Source organism: Benincasa hispida, chromosome 12, assembly GCF_009727055.1.
Source record: "Benincasa hispida cultivar B227 chromosome 12, ASM972705v1, whole genome shotgun sequence".
NCBI lineage: Eukaryota > Viridiplantae > Streptophyta > Magnoliopsida > Cucurbitales > Cucurbitaceae > Benincasa > Benincasa hispida.
Genome location: NC_052360.1, coordinates 77,920,337 through 77,934,971, shown reverse-complemented (window position 1 = coordinate 77,934,971; position 14,635 = coordinate 77,920,337). Strand labels below are relative to the sequence as shown.

The window sequence follows — 14,635 nt, the reverse complement described above, 5'->3', positions numbered from 1 at the left end:
TAATGTATTGCGTTGTGTAAACAAATTGATCTTGCATTCATCTTGTTTGCTGCCTTAGATAATCCCTCATAACCCGATTTTGTTGCTAAAGACCTTCGATAGATGCGGCCAGTGGTCTAAGCTGATCACTGATAAAAGTATTCAACTCTTCTAAGTCTGTGCTGCATTGAGGTGGTGTTGGTTCTTCACTTCTTCCAAATGGGTCTTAAAAATTTGCTGCGTTACTTGACCCTAGCCCAGCTGGCTAAAAAATTATTGGAGGAGGCACAAAATTGGGAATTAGACTTAGTTGGGGCGAAGGAAGGGAATAAGGGATGTCTTGATCCATATGAGTTGGCTCTTGGTGCGTTTGATCAAGACTCTCTTCTCACAGGGCCAATGGTGAGTCATGGGAAGTAAGATCGAGGGTTGGTTGCGCTTCTTCAGCTGGAAGTTCAGGCTCAGCTTCATGTTCTTCATGCTCTGAAGCTTCATTGCTATGTTTAACAATCTAGACGCGTCTTCTATTGGGGGCGCGTTTGGATGATCGAGGCTTGGGTGCCACTTCCTTGGTAGGTAAGGTAGGTTGATGCGGCAAACCGGGAAGTAGATGCCTTACTAACTTTATGTCTATCAAGCCATCGATATCTTCATGATCATCCCTCAGAGGGATACCCCCACGTTCGCATAGTGCACAGATCAACCATGGATGACGCAATAAGTAGCCAGGACGCGTTCTTTTGATAAGGTCTCATAATGCATAATAGGCATGATGCTCCATTTCTTGATGTTTGCCATTTGCTTCCAGGTTTGGCTACCATCTTTAACGCATCTTCTAATTGACTTGGTGTTGGCTGTTCCAAGATGTGATTTCCTTTCGCTTCCGGATTACTGTCAATGTTGAACACTTCATTTATCTTGTCAGCTGAGAAGCACACTAACACCGCATCAACAAAAGCTATGTTCTTCTCCATGTCAAACTCACTGTTGTAGAACATGAAGATGAGGTTGGGCCAAATACGGGTGTACCCAACGCAGAACTGATTCCACCCCAATACATTTATGGTCTCAGTTATGTAAGTTGTCAGTGGGTGGCGTTTGGGGAAGAAGCCCTTTTCTACAAGTATGTCACTAAATTAATGCATTCTTCCCCAAGTCTTCTTAGGTAACGCGTCGGTTACCTTGCGTTTTCCTGCCCCATGCTCTTTTGCTTCCCTTTCCAGCTCTTTTAGTTCATTCTTCAATTCCCTTTGGAGATCCATATTTCTTCGCCCTTGTCTTGTGAGCTTGTAGTTTTCCAATTCCTGCTCTAGTGCATCGTGCCTTGAGCTATTTTCATGAATTGCACCCTTAGGTCCGGATGCAGATTTCTCTTCTTCTTCCTCCAATATCAATATTCTTTTCTTTGTTATTCTTTTTTATTTTAAGGGCCCTTCATTCGCGTCAGATGGGCGTGGTTGAGACGCGTCAGGACCAATTCTCCCTTTCTTCTTCTTCCTTTTTTTCTTCTTCTAGTTCCTCTTCAAACATCATAGCATACCGCTTAGCTTCGTCTAACTCAAGTGATGTGTTAGATGGGTCTAAACGCATCACCTGCTCTTCCTCTTGGCTTTGATTGAAGGATGCCAAGATCACACGAAAAACCTCTTGCTCGTCCAGTCGAGCCAGTTCTGCCAACTCTTCAAGATTGCGCTCTGACGCAGGACCATCAGAGGGTTGTATGGGTGGAGTAAATTGAGGGGTGCCCACTAGGGTATGAAGCATCCTAGGGGAAGATATGAGGATGGGAAAATGAGGTCGTTGGCACAACGCATCTGATTCCACGGGATAAATGGTGGCCAAGGGCTCGATAGAAAGTGGAGGTGGTGGATGCACAGCTGGTGACGGTGCATTGTGGGCATAGGCTGGGAGTGGATTATGCGTTGCACCCACCATAATGACGTTAGGGATGACTGGTGGTGGGGCAGGCTTAGTGTAGGGTTTGGAAACGGCCGTAGATGACGGACGCATCCTTGGTTTTGCAGGTGTCTTGGCCCTTGGTTTGGGGGTAGTTTTGGGTTTTGGTTGAGTGGTTTTAGGTTTAGGTTGAGGGATCTTGGTCGGAGGGGTAACGATGGCTTTGAAGGCTTTAGAAGAGAGTTTCGTGGGGGCTATGGAAGGTTTTAAAACGGACGGCTGCTGAGAAGAGGTTGCTCCGCCGTGTGTGGGTTTGGTTTGGGTGAGGGTTTTGGTGGTTTTTCTAGGGCTTGGGGGAGGAGAAATCGAAACAGAGGATGAGGAAAAAGAGCTTACCGGAGAGTCGTTCCCAAAGCTCACTGTCTGGTTCTGGCTATCTGAGGCGGATGACATTGTGGCCGAAGAAGCTCGAGCGAATCGGAAGCGAGGGAGACAAAGAGGTTTTTTTCTTTTTCTTTTGTTTCAGAGAGCTCGAGAGTGAAAATGAAGAAGAAGAAGAAGACTTCAAATTGTTGAGCCCTTTTTATAGGCTGAGAGAATTCGTGGCTAACGCCAGGTGGCGCCTAATGTCTATAATAAATGCAAAGCTGAAGGGATCGTCCCTAGGATGCATGCGTTTAACACAAAATGCAATAGACACCAGTAAGTCTATCTCTAGCTGTACTAGGCGTCCTACTTAATGCAGCTTAGTTATTCTTTCGAACAATCTAAATTAAATATGCCTTTACCAAGTTGTCAAGCTGGCTTGAGCGTTAGAATGAAGTTTTGCATAAAGTATTAATGCATTCAACATAACAAGAAATAAACAATAGTAAGTATGATGGATCAAATATATGAATTTTATAAAGAAACAAGGATTCTTTACAAAAACAATTTTCAATCAAATGGAATGAAAGTGATAAATAAGAAGGAAACTGAGTCAAGCCAAAGAATACAATCTCTTGTAGTTTTTTGGCTCAGTCTTGTTGTGTACAATCACTTGTATAGGAAGTGGATGGAGTGTCTTCCTCAAGAGTGGCTTCCTTCGCTCCCTGACCGGCGGTGGTGGTGGTTTTCAACCCTTTTGATTGTCTCAACTCCATGGCACAACTTCTACAGAACTAAGACTATGACTAAAATTTACAGAGAGTAAGGATCTTGATAATTTCCGAACTTCTTAACTCTAGAGAGACTTCATCTATTTATAGGTGTTGGTCACGTCCACTTGGTGAATGGGCAACATTAAAGTCCATGCCCTGGTCAACATTAAAGTCTATGCCTTGGTTAGCCGCCTGACTCTTGGAAGCTTTTCAAACGCCGCCTGCTGCTTAGAAGCTTTTCAGATGCTGCCTGTTGCAGGTCCCATACTTGCAAGTGGTGATATGACATAATCAGCAAAGAGCAATGAATCTTCTCTACGTTGAATTCCCTCCAATGCATGGCCCTTGCATTAGAGCTTTTCCTGCGGCACTTGTCTAATGCGTTAGCATTAATCCTTGCGTTGAAATCCTGTAATACAATGCGTTAATGCCGCGATATTTAGTTATAAAACTTCTCTTGTATGAGTTTGCTAATGTTTGAATAATCCATGCATTTGTTCTGAAAATGAGGAGAATTTATCATTAAAAACCTTAGTTGTTCCAACTTAAGAGCAAAAAAATAACTTGTATTTCTACAAGTTATCAGCGACCAACAACACGAACACAACGATCGTCCCGATGCTCCTCAAACCCAATCGTGTCCAACTCGATTCACGAACAGAGTAGGGACACCACCACAAGTGTTACCTTGGTATTTTCGGTGTGAGAATCCAAGAGTTGTAGGCTCTGTATGATCTTGGCTTGAAAAATCAGGAGGTATGTGATCGAGTAGACGATCGAGTAAGTGGAAGATATGACACTGTCTATCGCATAGACGATGTACTCGATCTTTTAGTAAATGAAGCCTATTGTATAGACTTTTCTACTCGATCGTGTACCAACGATCAGCTGAATGGCTATCATATAGTCAACTCTAAGCGATCGTTTAGTCTCTCAACGACTATCGCTTAGTAAAACAATTTTACTTAATAGCCTTTTTTCCGTGAGTACTTTCGAATGAAGAATTTAGGAAAACAATCTTCCTTTTGTCACACGGTTACCATAAAACTACCAATAACTTCCCACTCAAATAGTTATTTGAGAAAAATAAATTAATTATCATATAATTAATATATTATAAATAAATATGATAACCAACTTATCTTATTATATTTATAACCTATAGTTTTAATATTTCATCACATGAAACATATAAACAATAGTTTTTTTTTTCTATTTAATGGTATTTAATGTAAATCATATTTACATTAATTCCTCCAAATAATGTATCTAATACTTAATTTTAGGACACCCCCGCTCGCATGTCTCCACAAGAATGGTCAGGATCTACCATCTGTTGTAGTTCATAACACTTGCAAGCCTTTACAAAGTGGACCGTATTCGTAGTGTCACTAGGTTCAGGTATCCCTCCTTAATCCTTATACTACAGAACTTTGTAGATTTTACTTAAGGCATGATCCACTTGTATATCTCATATATGTGCTTAAGTTTTCATACAATAACCATGGAGCTTTCTTTATTGGATATGAGTAAATGCAAAATAAAATAACTCTTATTTTATTCATAACAATGTGTACAGTTTACAAACTATGAGACTCCAGGAGAATTAGGACATCAATTCCAACAATCTTCCACTAGTCCTAATGCCTTGAGAGACTAATGTACAATACATGAAAACTTACAAGTACAATATACAATAAACTAGGCATACTCTATACCCTAGTATCATCTCCCACTTGCCCTAGACAAGATGTCGCATGTCCCATAGACCTAGACTCTCTAGATGACCCTCGAACAATTTAGCTGTGAGAGTCTTTGTAAATGGATTAGCAACCTTGTGCTTCGACGCGTTCTTCGTGGCTATCACATAACCTCGATGCACAATCTCCCCGATCAAGTGATATTTTCGTTCTATATGCTTGCCTCTACGATGACTCTGAGGCTCCTTCGAATTTGCCACAACCCCACTGTTACCACTATAAAGAGTGATTGGAAATCCATATTTGGACCAACTTTCAAATATTTAAGGAATTTCCTCAGCCAAACAGCCTTCTTAGCTGCTTCACAAGCAGCTACGTATTCCGCTTCCTTAGTGGAGTCTGCAATGCATCCTTGCTTGATGCATCGCCACACTACAACCCCTCCATCAGAGTGAACACTGACCCTGATGTCGATTTACGAGAATCTCTATCATTCTAAAAGTCAAAGTCTATGTATCCTGTAAGGATCAAATCCTTATCTCCATACACGAGCATGTAGTCCCTCATTCTCTGAAGATACTTGAGAATCATTTTGACCACCGTCTAATGATCTTGGTTTGGATTGATAACAACTGACAATCCCTACTGCATAGCAAATGTCGGTCCTAGTTCACAACATTGAATACATTAAGCTTCTAACAGTTGAAACATAGGGAATCCGTCTCATCTCCTCAACCTCTTGAAGTGTCTTAGGACATTGATCCTTAGACAAAATGATTTCATTCCTGAAGAAACCCCTCTTGGGATCCTACATCCTGTACCTGATCAATATTTGATCGATGTACGATGCCTGAGACAAGGCTAACCTATTGTTCTTATGATCCCGAATGATCTGGATCCCTGGAACATACTACGCCTCACCTAAATCTTTCATTTGGAACTAGGTAGTTAGCCACTTCTTAATGTCAATCAGAAATCCTAAATTATTCCCAATGAGTAGGATATCGTTCACATATAGTACCAAGAAAGCTACTGAGTTATTGATGATGTTCTTGTAGACACAAGGCTCATCAATATTCTAATCAAAGCCAAACGATTCGATCACACTGTCAAATCCAATGTTTGATGCCTAAATTTATGAAGTGTGGAAAATATGGATGATATATGTTGATGGATAGTGTTGTGCACTCAAGTATCCCCAGCGGAATCCAAGTGTAAATTCCTCTAAGTTTCCTGGTAAGTTTAGGGTCGAACACGGGGACTTATGAAAATAGTCGTGTTAAAGATTTTTATAAAAACTTGCGGTAACCGATTAAATAAATAAGTGTTGGATTGTTGTTGCGTTAATGAAAATAATAATGAATGCGGCAGGGTTCGAAAAGAGTTAGCAATGATAAATACGATGAATATGCGGTGAACGGGTTAAGAAGGGTTTCGGCTAACACTCCCTAGGTTGCGTTCATGCCTTGCGATCATGCATCATGCATACAATAGTAAGCAGCTTCGCACTACCTTCATGTTGGTTGGAGATGGGAGCTTTTCAATTGCGTCAATCTTTGCTTTGTCCACCTTCAACCCTTCTCGGGAGACCTTGTGTCCCAATACTATACCCTCTGTCACCATGAAGTGACATTTTTCCCAATTGAGCACCAGGTTCATCTCTTTGCATATTTTCAGTATTTTCTCCAGATTGGCCAGGCAGACTTCATAAGTGTTCCCATAAACAGAGAAGTCATCCATAAATATTTCTATTGAGTTCTCGAGGTAATCTAAAAAGATCGCCATCATGCACCTCTGGAACGTGCTTTGTGCATTGCAGAGGTCGAATGACATGCAGTGAAAAGCGAATGTCCTATATGGGCAGGTGAATGTGGTTTTGTCTTAGTCTTCAAGAGCTATCATGATCTGGTTGTACTCGACGTATCCATCCAAGAAATAGTAAAAATCATTCCCCGCTAATCTGTCCAGCATTTGATCGATGAATGGCAGAGGGAAGTGATCTTTCTGTGTGGCCGCATTCAATTTGCGGTAGTCCATACAGATGCGCCATCCAGTGATGGTCCTCTGCGGTATTAATTCATTGTTCTCATTGGGGACTACCGTCATTCCACCCTTCTTCGGCACACATTGCACGAGGCTGACCCACATGCTATCTGCAACGAGATAGATAATGCCCGCATCCAGACATTTGATAATCTCTTTTTTGATGACCTCCTTCATCGTAGGGTTAAGTCTGCGTTGATTTTCAATGGTTGCTTTGTGGTCGTCCTCAAGACGAATGTGGTACATGCAGTACGCGGGGCTAATTCCTCTGATATCAACGAGCGTCCAACCGATTTCTCGCACATGCTTTTTGAGAATGCTCATCAATGCATTCTCTTGATCTGCATTGAGCGCAGAGGAAATTATTACTGGCAGCTTCTCATTCTGCCTCAAAAATGCGTACTTCAGATGCGTTGGTAGGGATTGTTCAATGGTTGGTGTCTCCATGAGGGAAGGTTGCGTTATTTTTCTTTCTTCCTTCGACTCTTCTTTTTGCGTTGCGATCGGTCCTTCTTCCTTGTCCATTTTTGCTACAATCGCATTGCAGGCAGCTACGGATGCATCGACATCCTTTTCTTTATACTCTTCATCAGACTTTTCTTCTTCAGTCAAATTCAAGTCATCTTTTGAATCTGGCAGGTCTTGCTCATCAGAAAATTTCATGGCACGAATTATATTAAATTTGAGCTTCTGTCCGTTTATGCTCAAAGTGATCTCGCCCTTGTGCACATCAATTTGTGCACGACCCGTTGATATGAAACATCGCCCCAAAATGATGGGCACATATTTATCGACCTCGTAATCTAGGATGATGAAGTCAGCTGGTAAAATAAATTTATCAATCGTGATCAGCACGTCCTTCACCTTACCCTTTGGGTGAACTAAAGATCTGTCGGCCAGTTGGAGAGTCACGGATGTGGGCACAAGTGGCCCCATATTAGTTGTTGAAAGATTGATAGCGGCATCAAATTTATGCTAGCCCCCAAGTCACACAGGGCTTGCCCAATATAAAGTCCTCCTATGGAGCAAGGAATAGTGAAGCTCCCAGGATTGCTCATTTTCGGTGGGATAAAATATTTAGAACTTTGTGTTAATGCCATCGTGGAAAATTTTCTAGCACCTCTTTTCTTGGTTACCATGTCCTTCAGAAACTTGGTATAAGCAGGCATTTCCTCAATCGCTTCACTGAAAGGAATATTAACATGTAATTGTTTCAGCATAGATATGAAGCATTGGTACTGTACCTCTTCGTTTTTCTTCTTCTTTAGCCTCTGAGAGAAAGGTGGCAACTGGACTTTCACGGTTCCTGTTTCATTTGTCTTTGAGGTTGATGCAAACTCAGGTTCTACTACTTCATTTTCTTTTTCTTCTTATTGCATTGGCTCAATCTCAGGTTCAGCTGCGATGGAGGTTGATCTGTTCTGCTCCTTCTTTTCTCCCTCCACAGTCTTTCCACTGCGTAATGTCATAATCTGACATTGCTCCTTACCTGAACCCCCTGGGTTGCGTGAAAGCTCGGTTGAACTTGGCAGCGCCCCTTGCGGTCTACTTTTGTTGTTGATTCTTCCAAGCAAAGTTTGGGTGGTTTTTCCACCCAGGGTTGTAGGTGTTGGAAAAGGGGTTGTTCTTTACAAAATAAACAGACTATGGTTTTTGTGAACAATTCTCCATTGCATGCCCATCACCGCAAGTCGCACACCTTGCGGTGTTTTGACTTATTGTGTTGATTTGCCCACCTTGCGGTGTTGGGCTGCTGATCATCGTTCCTTTAATCAAATTCATCATTGCGGTAATTTGATTTTGCAATGAAACAATAGCACCGTTATTTGCATCCGAATCTTTGAGTCTTAATCTCTAGTCGTTCTCCCTCCAGTCTTCATTATTCTTGGAGATGCAATCTAGGATATTCTTCGCCTCATCATAAGTCTTGTCAAGCAGACCAATTGCTGCCGCATTGGCAGCGGTCTGCGAAGCAGGATTCAAATCGTGGTAGAAAATTTCCATTTGAAGGCAGTCTGGCAGCCCATTATGCGGACAATCTCGGACCAACCTTTTAAACCTCACCCAGGCATCACTGAGCGATTCGTCCATATCTTGTTCAAAATTAGTAATAAGTTTTCTTCGTCTGGCATTCTCTGTAGGTGGGAAATACTTCTTTATAAACTTCTCCACCACCTGATCCCAAGAAGTGATCTCTCCTGGTTTGAGCGAATAAGCCCATTTCCTTGCCTGATCACAGAGAGAAAATAGAAACAGCATAATCGAACCTCTTCAGCAAAGATGTTCGGGAACACAAAAGTATTGCAGATTCAATAAAACTTCAGAGGTGGGCGTGCGAATCCTCACCACGCCTTCCTCCAAATTGACCTACAGCCTGGATCATCTACAGCATCACCGGTTTCATTTCCAATCTACTTCCGTCTAAGGCAGGCCTCATGATTCCTGGAGAGAAATCATAGAGGTTTGGCGATGCATAGTCCCTAATGGGCCTATTTCGATCGTTTGCCAACAGAATTGGATTTTCATGACATTATTGTTGTTTGGTGCTTTATTCCTATGCTGCTCCACCATCTCTTCTTTATCGAATTATGGTTGTTGTTGGTGGTCTCTTAGTCTCCTTCAAAATGTTCTCTCAATATCTAGATCGTAGTTTGCCAAAGATTGAGAGTTCTGCAAACAATTCACAAAAATTACTGTTAACAACTATTTTGGCGAAGTCCCCAGCAACAGCACCAAAAACTTGATCCTTAAATTTATGAAGTGTGGAAAATATGGATGATATGTGTTGATGGATAGCATTGTGCACTCAAGTTTCCCCAGCGGAATCCAAGTGTAAATTCCTCTAAGTTTCTTGGTAAGTCCAGGGTCGAACACAGGGACTTGTGAAAATAGTTGCGTTAGAGATTGTTATGAAAACTTGCAGTAACCGATTAAATAAATAAGTGTTGGCTTGTTGTTGCATTAATGAAAATAATAATAAATGCGGCAAAGTTCGAAAAGAGTTGGCAACGGGAAATACGATGAATATGCGGTGAACAGGTTGAGAAGGGTTTCGGCTAACAATCCCTAGGTTGTGTTCATGCCTTGCGATCATGCATCATGCATACAATAGTAAACCACCTCTCAGCGTGAATGCCATGGCTTCTAAGGCTAGAAGGCATGCGATAAATATGCGATAAGTCTATAGGGTTTACATATAAACCTCTATCTCTATTTATGCGATGACAACATGACATTCACACGAATATGCGACCGCATAATATCATTCCTATTCCTAGGATGCATACGATGCAAGTTGACAAACAAAGCTTATCTCTAAGACCCTATTTCTCGTTTATGCAAGCCTAATCTTGCTCTTTCAAGTCAGATTCTAACCTAGCTCTCTCGAGACATTAGGTTCTTCCTTTAGATTCTCTCTCGAGCAACTCTAAAAGGATGTTTCACACAGCATAAAACAAGACAATAGCAAGTAATGAACTTCCTAGATCATGTTAGCTTCGTTCTTCTCAATCCATTCAACTAGTTTAACTACTCGTGCATATTAAGAGAGTGAACAGATGTAGAAATAGAACTTCCATTGAATAGATAAAATATGAAGTACAGAATAATTATGCAAGTATAGTAAAGAGCCTAGAGCAATTTCTTGCCACTAGGTGTTACACTGTTCTACTCGTGCTCTAAAGATATTCTCGCTTTCGCAAGAGTCAACCCGCTCTCTACTCTTACACCCCAAGGTTCTCTCTCGAGCCGCCTTGGACGATCTCCGGCGTTACCATTCTTCTCTAGCTCCGCTGTGAAATGGAAAAGAAAACTATGAACAGAGGTGTGAACTTGTAATGTGATGAAGTAATTGACTGCTTAACCCTTTCTCTGAAGAATGCACTTGGTATTTATAGGGAATCAATGATGAAAGGTGGCTTCTCTCTCCTGGTTGTACAGATGGGACAACTTTAATTCTTGACTGATGCGCCGAATAGTTGTCACCAATAAAGCTGGATGTACTTTGTGACCGTTATCGGCTGTCAACTTAATTTGGATCCGACTGCTGTCAGCTTTCTGTCCCATCGATCTTAATTGTTCTTTCGTCCGGATGCACCCACCATGTTTCGGTGATTCTTCTTGGGTGGATGTTTATGAGCACGATCAATGCAAAGTCTTGTGGTGAAGTTGTGCTCGACCGATGTATTCCTATGATTGCATTCTTTGCATTGCGTTAACGCATTATTCTGGACAAAAATATAGAGATCAACTGCCCTAATGTGTTGGACGCATTCGCCACAATATTGTAGAATTTATGCTTAATGGACGCAATTTAACATATTTTATCAACGCAATCAAACATTGTTTAAGAACTTAGCACTATGATAATGTGCATTTCTGTCCGTTATCAATGTTCCACAATTTAGACGCTTGTTTCAGCCTATAAATGGACCTATTAAGCTTGCAAACTATTTGCTCTTTATCTGGAACTATGAAACCCTCTGGTTAAGCCATGTAGATGGTCTCCTCAAGATTACCATTAAGAAAGGTAGTATTGACGTCCATTTGCCATATCTCATAATCATAAAATGTGGCTGTGGAAAGGAGTATCCTGATAGACATCAGCATGACAACAGGTGAAAAAGTTTCCTCATAGTCCACTCCTTTGACTTAGGTATAACCCTTTGCCACAAGTCTAGCCTTAAAGGTTTGCACATTTCTACACCTCGTTTTCACTTATAGATCCACTTACACCCTATAGGTTTTACCCCATCATGCTGATCCACAAGTTCCCAGACTTTATTGAAGTACATAGACTTCATCTCTTGGTTCATGGCCTTAATCCACTCATCCTTGTCAACATCCTCCATTGCTTGCTTAAAAGACAATGGATTCTCGAACCCATCATTAAAAATGACATTCTGGGTTTCAGTCAAACTCATGTAGCGATCTGGTAGGTTCACAACTATTCCACTACATCGATGCAATTTCAACTCTTGAGATGGTTGACTAGATGTACCGACCTCAAAAACTCTTGTTGATCTGTCAGTCTATTCAACAACTCTGGTTGAACCCTCAGTAGTCTCAATCTCACTAGAAATCTCACGTCAAACAAGCTTACTTCTTGGTTTATGATCCCTGATTTGGTCTCCTTCCAAGAACATAGCATTTTTAGAAACAAACGCTTTGTTCTCACTCGGATCATAGAAGTATCCACCCCTCGTTTCCCTGGGGTAGTATACAAAGAGGCAAACTTTCGAACATGGTTCCAACTTCTTCGGGTTAGTCACAAGCACGTGGGCCGGACACTCCAAAATCCTGCAATGGCGTAAACTACCTTTACTGACTCTCCACAGCTCAAAAGGTATTTCTGAAACACTTTTTGAGGGAATGTTGTTCAGAATATAACATGCAGTCTCCACTGCAAAACCCTAAAACGAGTTTGGAAGATAAGCATAACTCATCATAGACCGAACCATGTCCAATAAGGTTATATTTCTCCTTTCTGATACACCCTTTTACTGAGGTGTACCTGAGGTAGAGAGTTGGGATGTAATTCCATATTCTATCATATAGTTCTAAATTGGAGGTCCATATACTCTCCACCATGATCAGATCATGTGTTTTTATCTTCTTACCTAAATGTTTTCAACTTTAGCCTTATACTCCTTGAACTTGTAAGGGCTTTAGACTTACGTTACATTAGGTAGAGATACCCGTATCTTGAATGATCATCTATGAAAGAGATAAAATATTCATACCCACCTCAAGCCTTAACACTCATCAAACAACAAAGGTCAGAATGTACAAGTCCAATGCTTCCTTGGCTTTGTAACCTTTTCTAGTTAAAGGTCGTTTGGTCATCTTGCCTTCAAGGCATGATTCACACACCAGCAAAGAGTTTTCTTCTAAACTCTTTAAAAGTCCACATTTCACCAACTGCTCAACCCTATTGAGGTTGATATGACCTAATCTTAGATGCAAAAGATTGGCGTTTTCCTGAGGACAAACCTTTGGCCTTTTAGTTGTTGTCACTGTACTGAACACTTTAGTATTAGGCTTTTATGACTAATGGCCTTAGTACATACAAGTTAGTTTCCATTGAACCAAAACTAATCTCTATTTCATTCTTGAAAATAAACACTTTGCTCAAAAAAAAAAAAAGGAGACGGTATAATCTTGTTCAATGAGACAAGAAACCGAGATTAAGTTCTTCTTGATATGAGGAACTACAAAAACATTATCCAGTAAAGATAACGCTTCTTTCCAAAAATAACTTTAGCCTGTCTACAGCAATAGCTGAAACAACCTCACTAGTACCGATTCGAGGAGTCATCTCTCCCTATGGCAACGTTTTCCAGGAACTAAATCCTTGGTAAGAGGAACTAGCATGATTAGTAGCACTCGAATTAAGGATAAAGGCAGAATCATCATTCTCTACCAAACACGTGTCCAAGACAAATAAATAATATTTATTCTCTTTAGACATCCTCCTCTTTTGGAGAGTAGTGGAATTAGTATCAGAACCAAAATATTCTCCAAGTTCCATGTCAGAGAACATTTCTCGTCGATGAACTTTAACGGAGTCAGCAACACTTGTTTTCTCTTCCTGGAGATTAACTTGGAAACTGATACTACTGGTATTTTTGTCATCCATCCCTCTGTGCTCGAAAGGTAAGAACTGACGTTCAAACAATTCTTGCAACGAGTCCATGATCTTACGTGCAATGACTATGTTCTCAACCATTTTGGCAAAAGCATCAGCTATGCTAGCCAATATGTGAAGTCGGGCAAATGAATTATGCTTCATCCACAACTCATATGCATTACAAACACTTCGCGATGCATCAAGGGTTGGAACTTGAGGACACTCCTCAACCATGACAAACTCGAGGTCATTTACCACGAAATACGTTTTACAATACTCTTTCCATTATATGAAATCGGTCAAACTAGAGGCATTTAACGAAAAATCAAACATGTTGTTGAAAACAAAAACACATTGACCTACGTTATATTTTAAGTGAATACTCGTTGAAAAACATACATCATCAAATACAGTTTAGCAAAACTAACATGAACATCATGTGACATCTAGTTTTACAATGACGCTTCAAAGGTTTAATACAAAAGCCGCCGAAGGGTGGTCAATTTATCCCTCCTTTGAATTGAAACATTCTCAACCAATCATTAATACCAAAACAACTCTTGTTCCTATAACGACTAACCATCATTGATTTGGTCAAGAAACCATAAACTTACTTAGCAATTTCCCGTAAGTGTGACCCGTCATTTTAGGCCCTAGAGTTCCACCCCAAACATCCAATCCAAAGGGAAAAATCCAATTGGGGAAAAAACTTAAGTGACCCTATCCATTTCTGGAGTTTACCTTGATATCAACCAACTGCACAAAACCCATCCAAAGGGGGACGCTCCTAGGGTGCCACGAGGGAGTGCAAGAATGATCTCACGGTGCAAACCAATGAAGGAGACCGTAGGACGTGTTGACACACACCCTTCATCCACTTACTATAAACACTCTCTCCATCCACCTTGATATTGACTCGTGCAAACACCATCCGAAGGGGGATGCTACCAGCGCACCACGAGGCCAAGCATGAATCTCATGGCGTGAACATTTAGGGTGAAATGTGAGTGGAATCATTGACATATCATATATATCTGTTCCTGAGTATTTTATAACTTAGGGTTTAGTTTACTTAGGGAAAACACGATTAAGAATTTTAACTAAGTGAATTTTTAGGTTTGTCCAAGAGTAACTTTTACCTTGGATAGTTGACTAACTTTTGATCATCATTCATTAAACTCTTTAATGGAGTCTTTGACCAACTATTGCATGCTTGCAGAAAATCTATCTAATTCACCTTTTCAGGTACA

At 40.8% G+C, this 14,635-nt stretch overlaps 1 protein-coding gene and 1 non-coding gene across 2 annotated transcripts; one reads left to right on the top strand and one right to left on the bottom strand.

Annotated features, from left to right (window-relative positions):
- Window positions 1-1,446: 1,446 nt before the first annotated feature.
- On the bottom strand, window positions 1,447-2,328 carry LOC120067653 (extensin-like). Its single transcript, XM_039019192.1, has one exon. The coding sequence runs from the start codon at window positions 2,326-2,328 to the stop codon at window positions 1,447-1,449; it is 882 nt and encodes a 293-aa protein (XP_038875120.1).
- Window positions 2,329-8,777: 6,449 nt separating this feature from the next.
- On the top strand, window positions 8,778-8,884 carry LOC120068622. Its single transcript, XR_005479260.1, has one exon. It is a non-coding gene; the product is annotated as a small nucleolar RNA R71 (small nucleolar RNA).
- The last annotated feature ends 5,751 nt before the right edge of the window (window positions 8,885-14,635 follow it).

Excerpts from the sequence above, each read along its gene's own strand:
- LOC120067653 (XM_039019192.1), bottom strand. The coding sequence starts at position 2,328 with ATGTCATCCGCCTCAGATAGCCAGAACCAGACAGTGAGCTTTGGGAAC.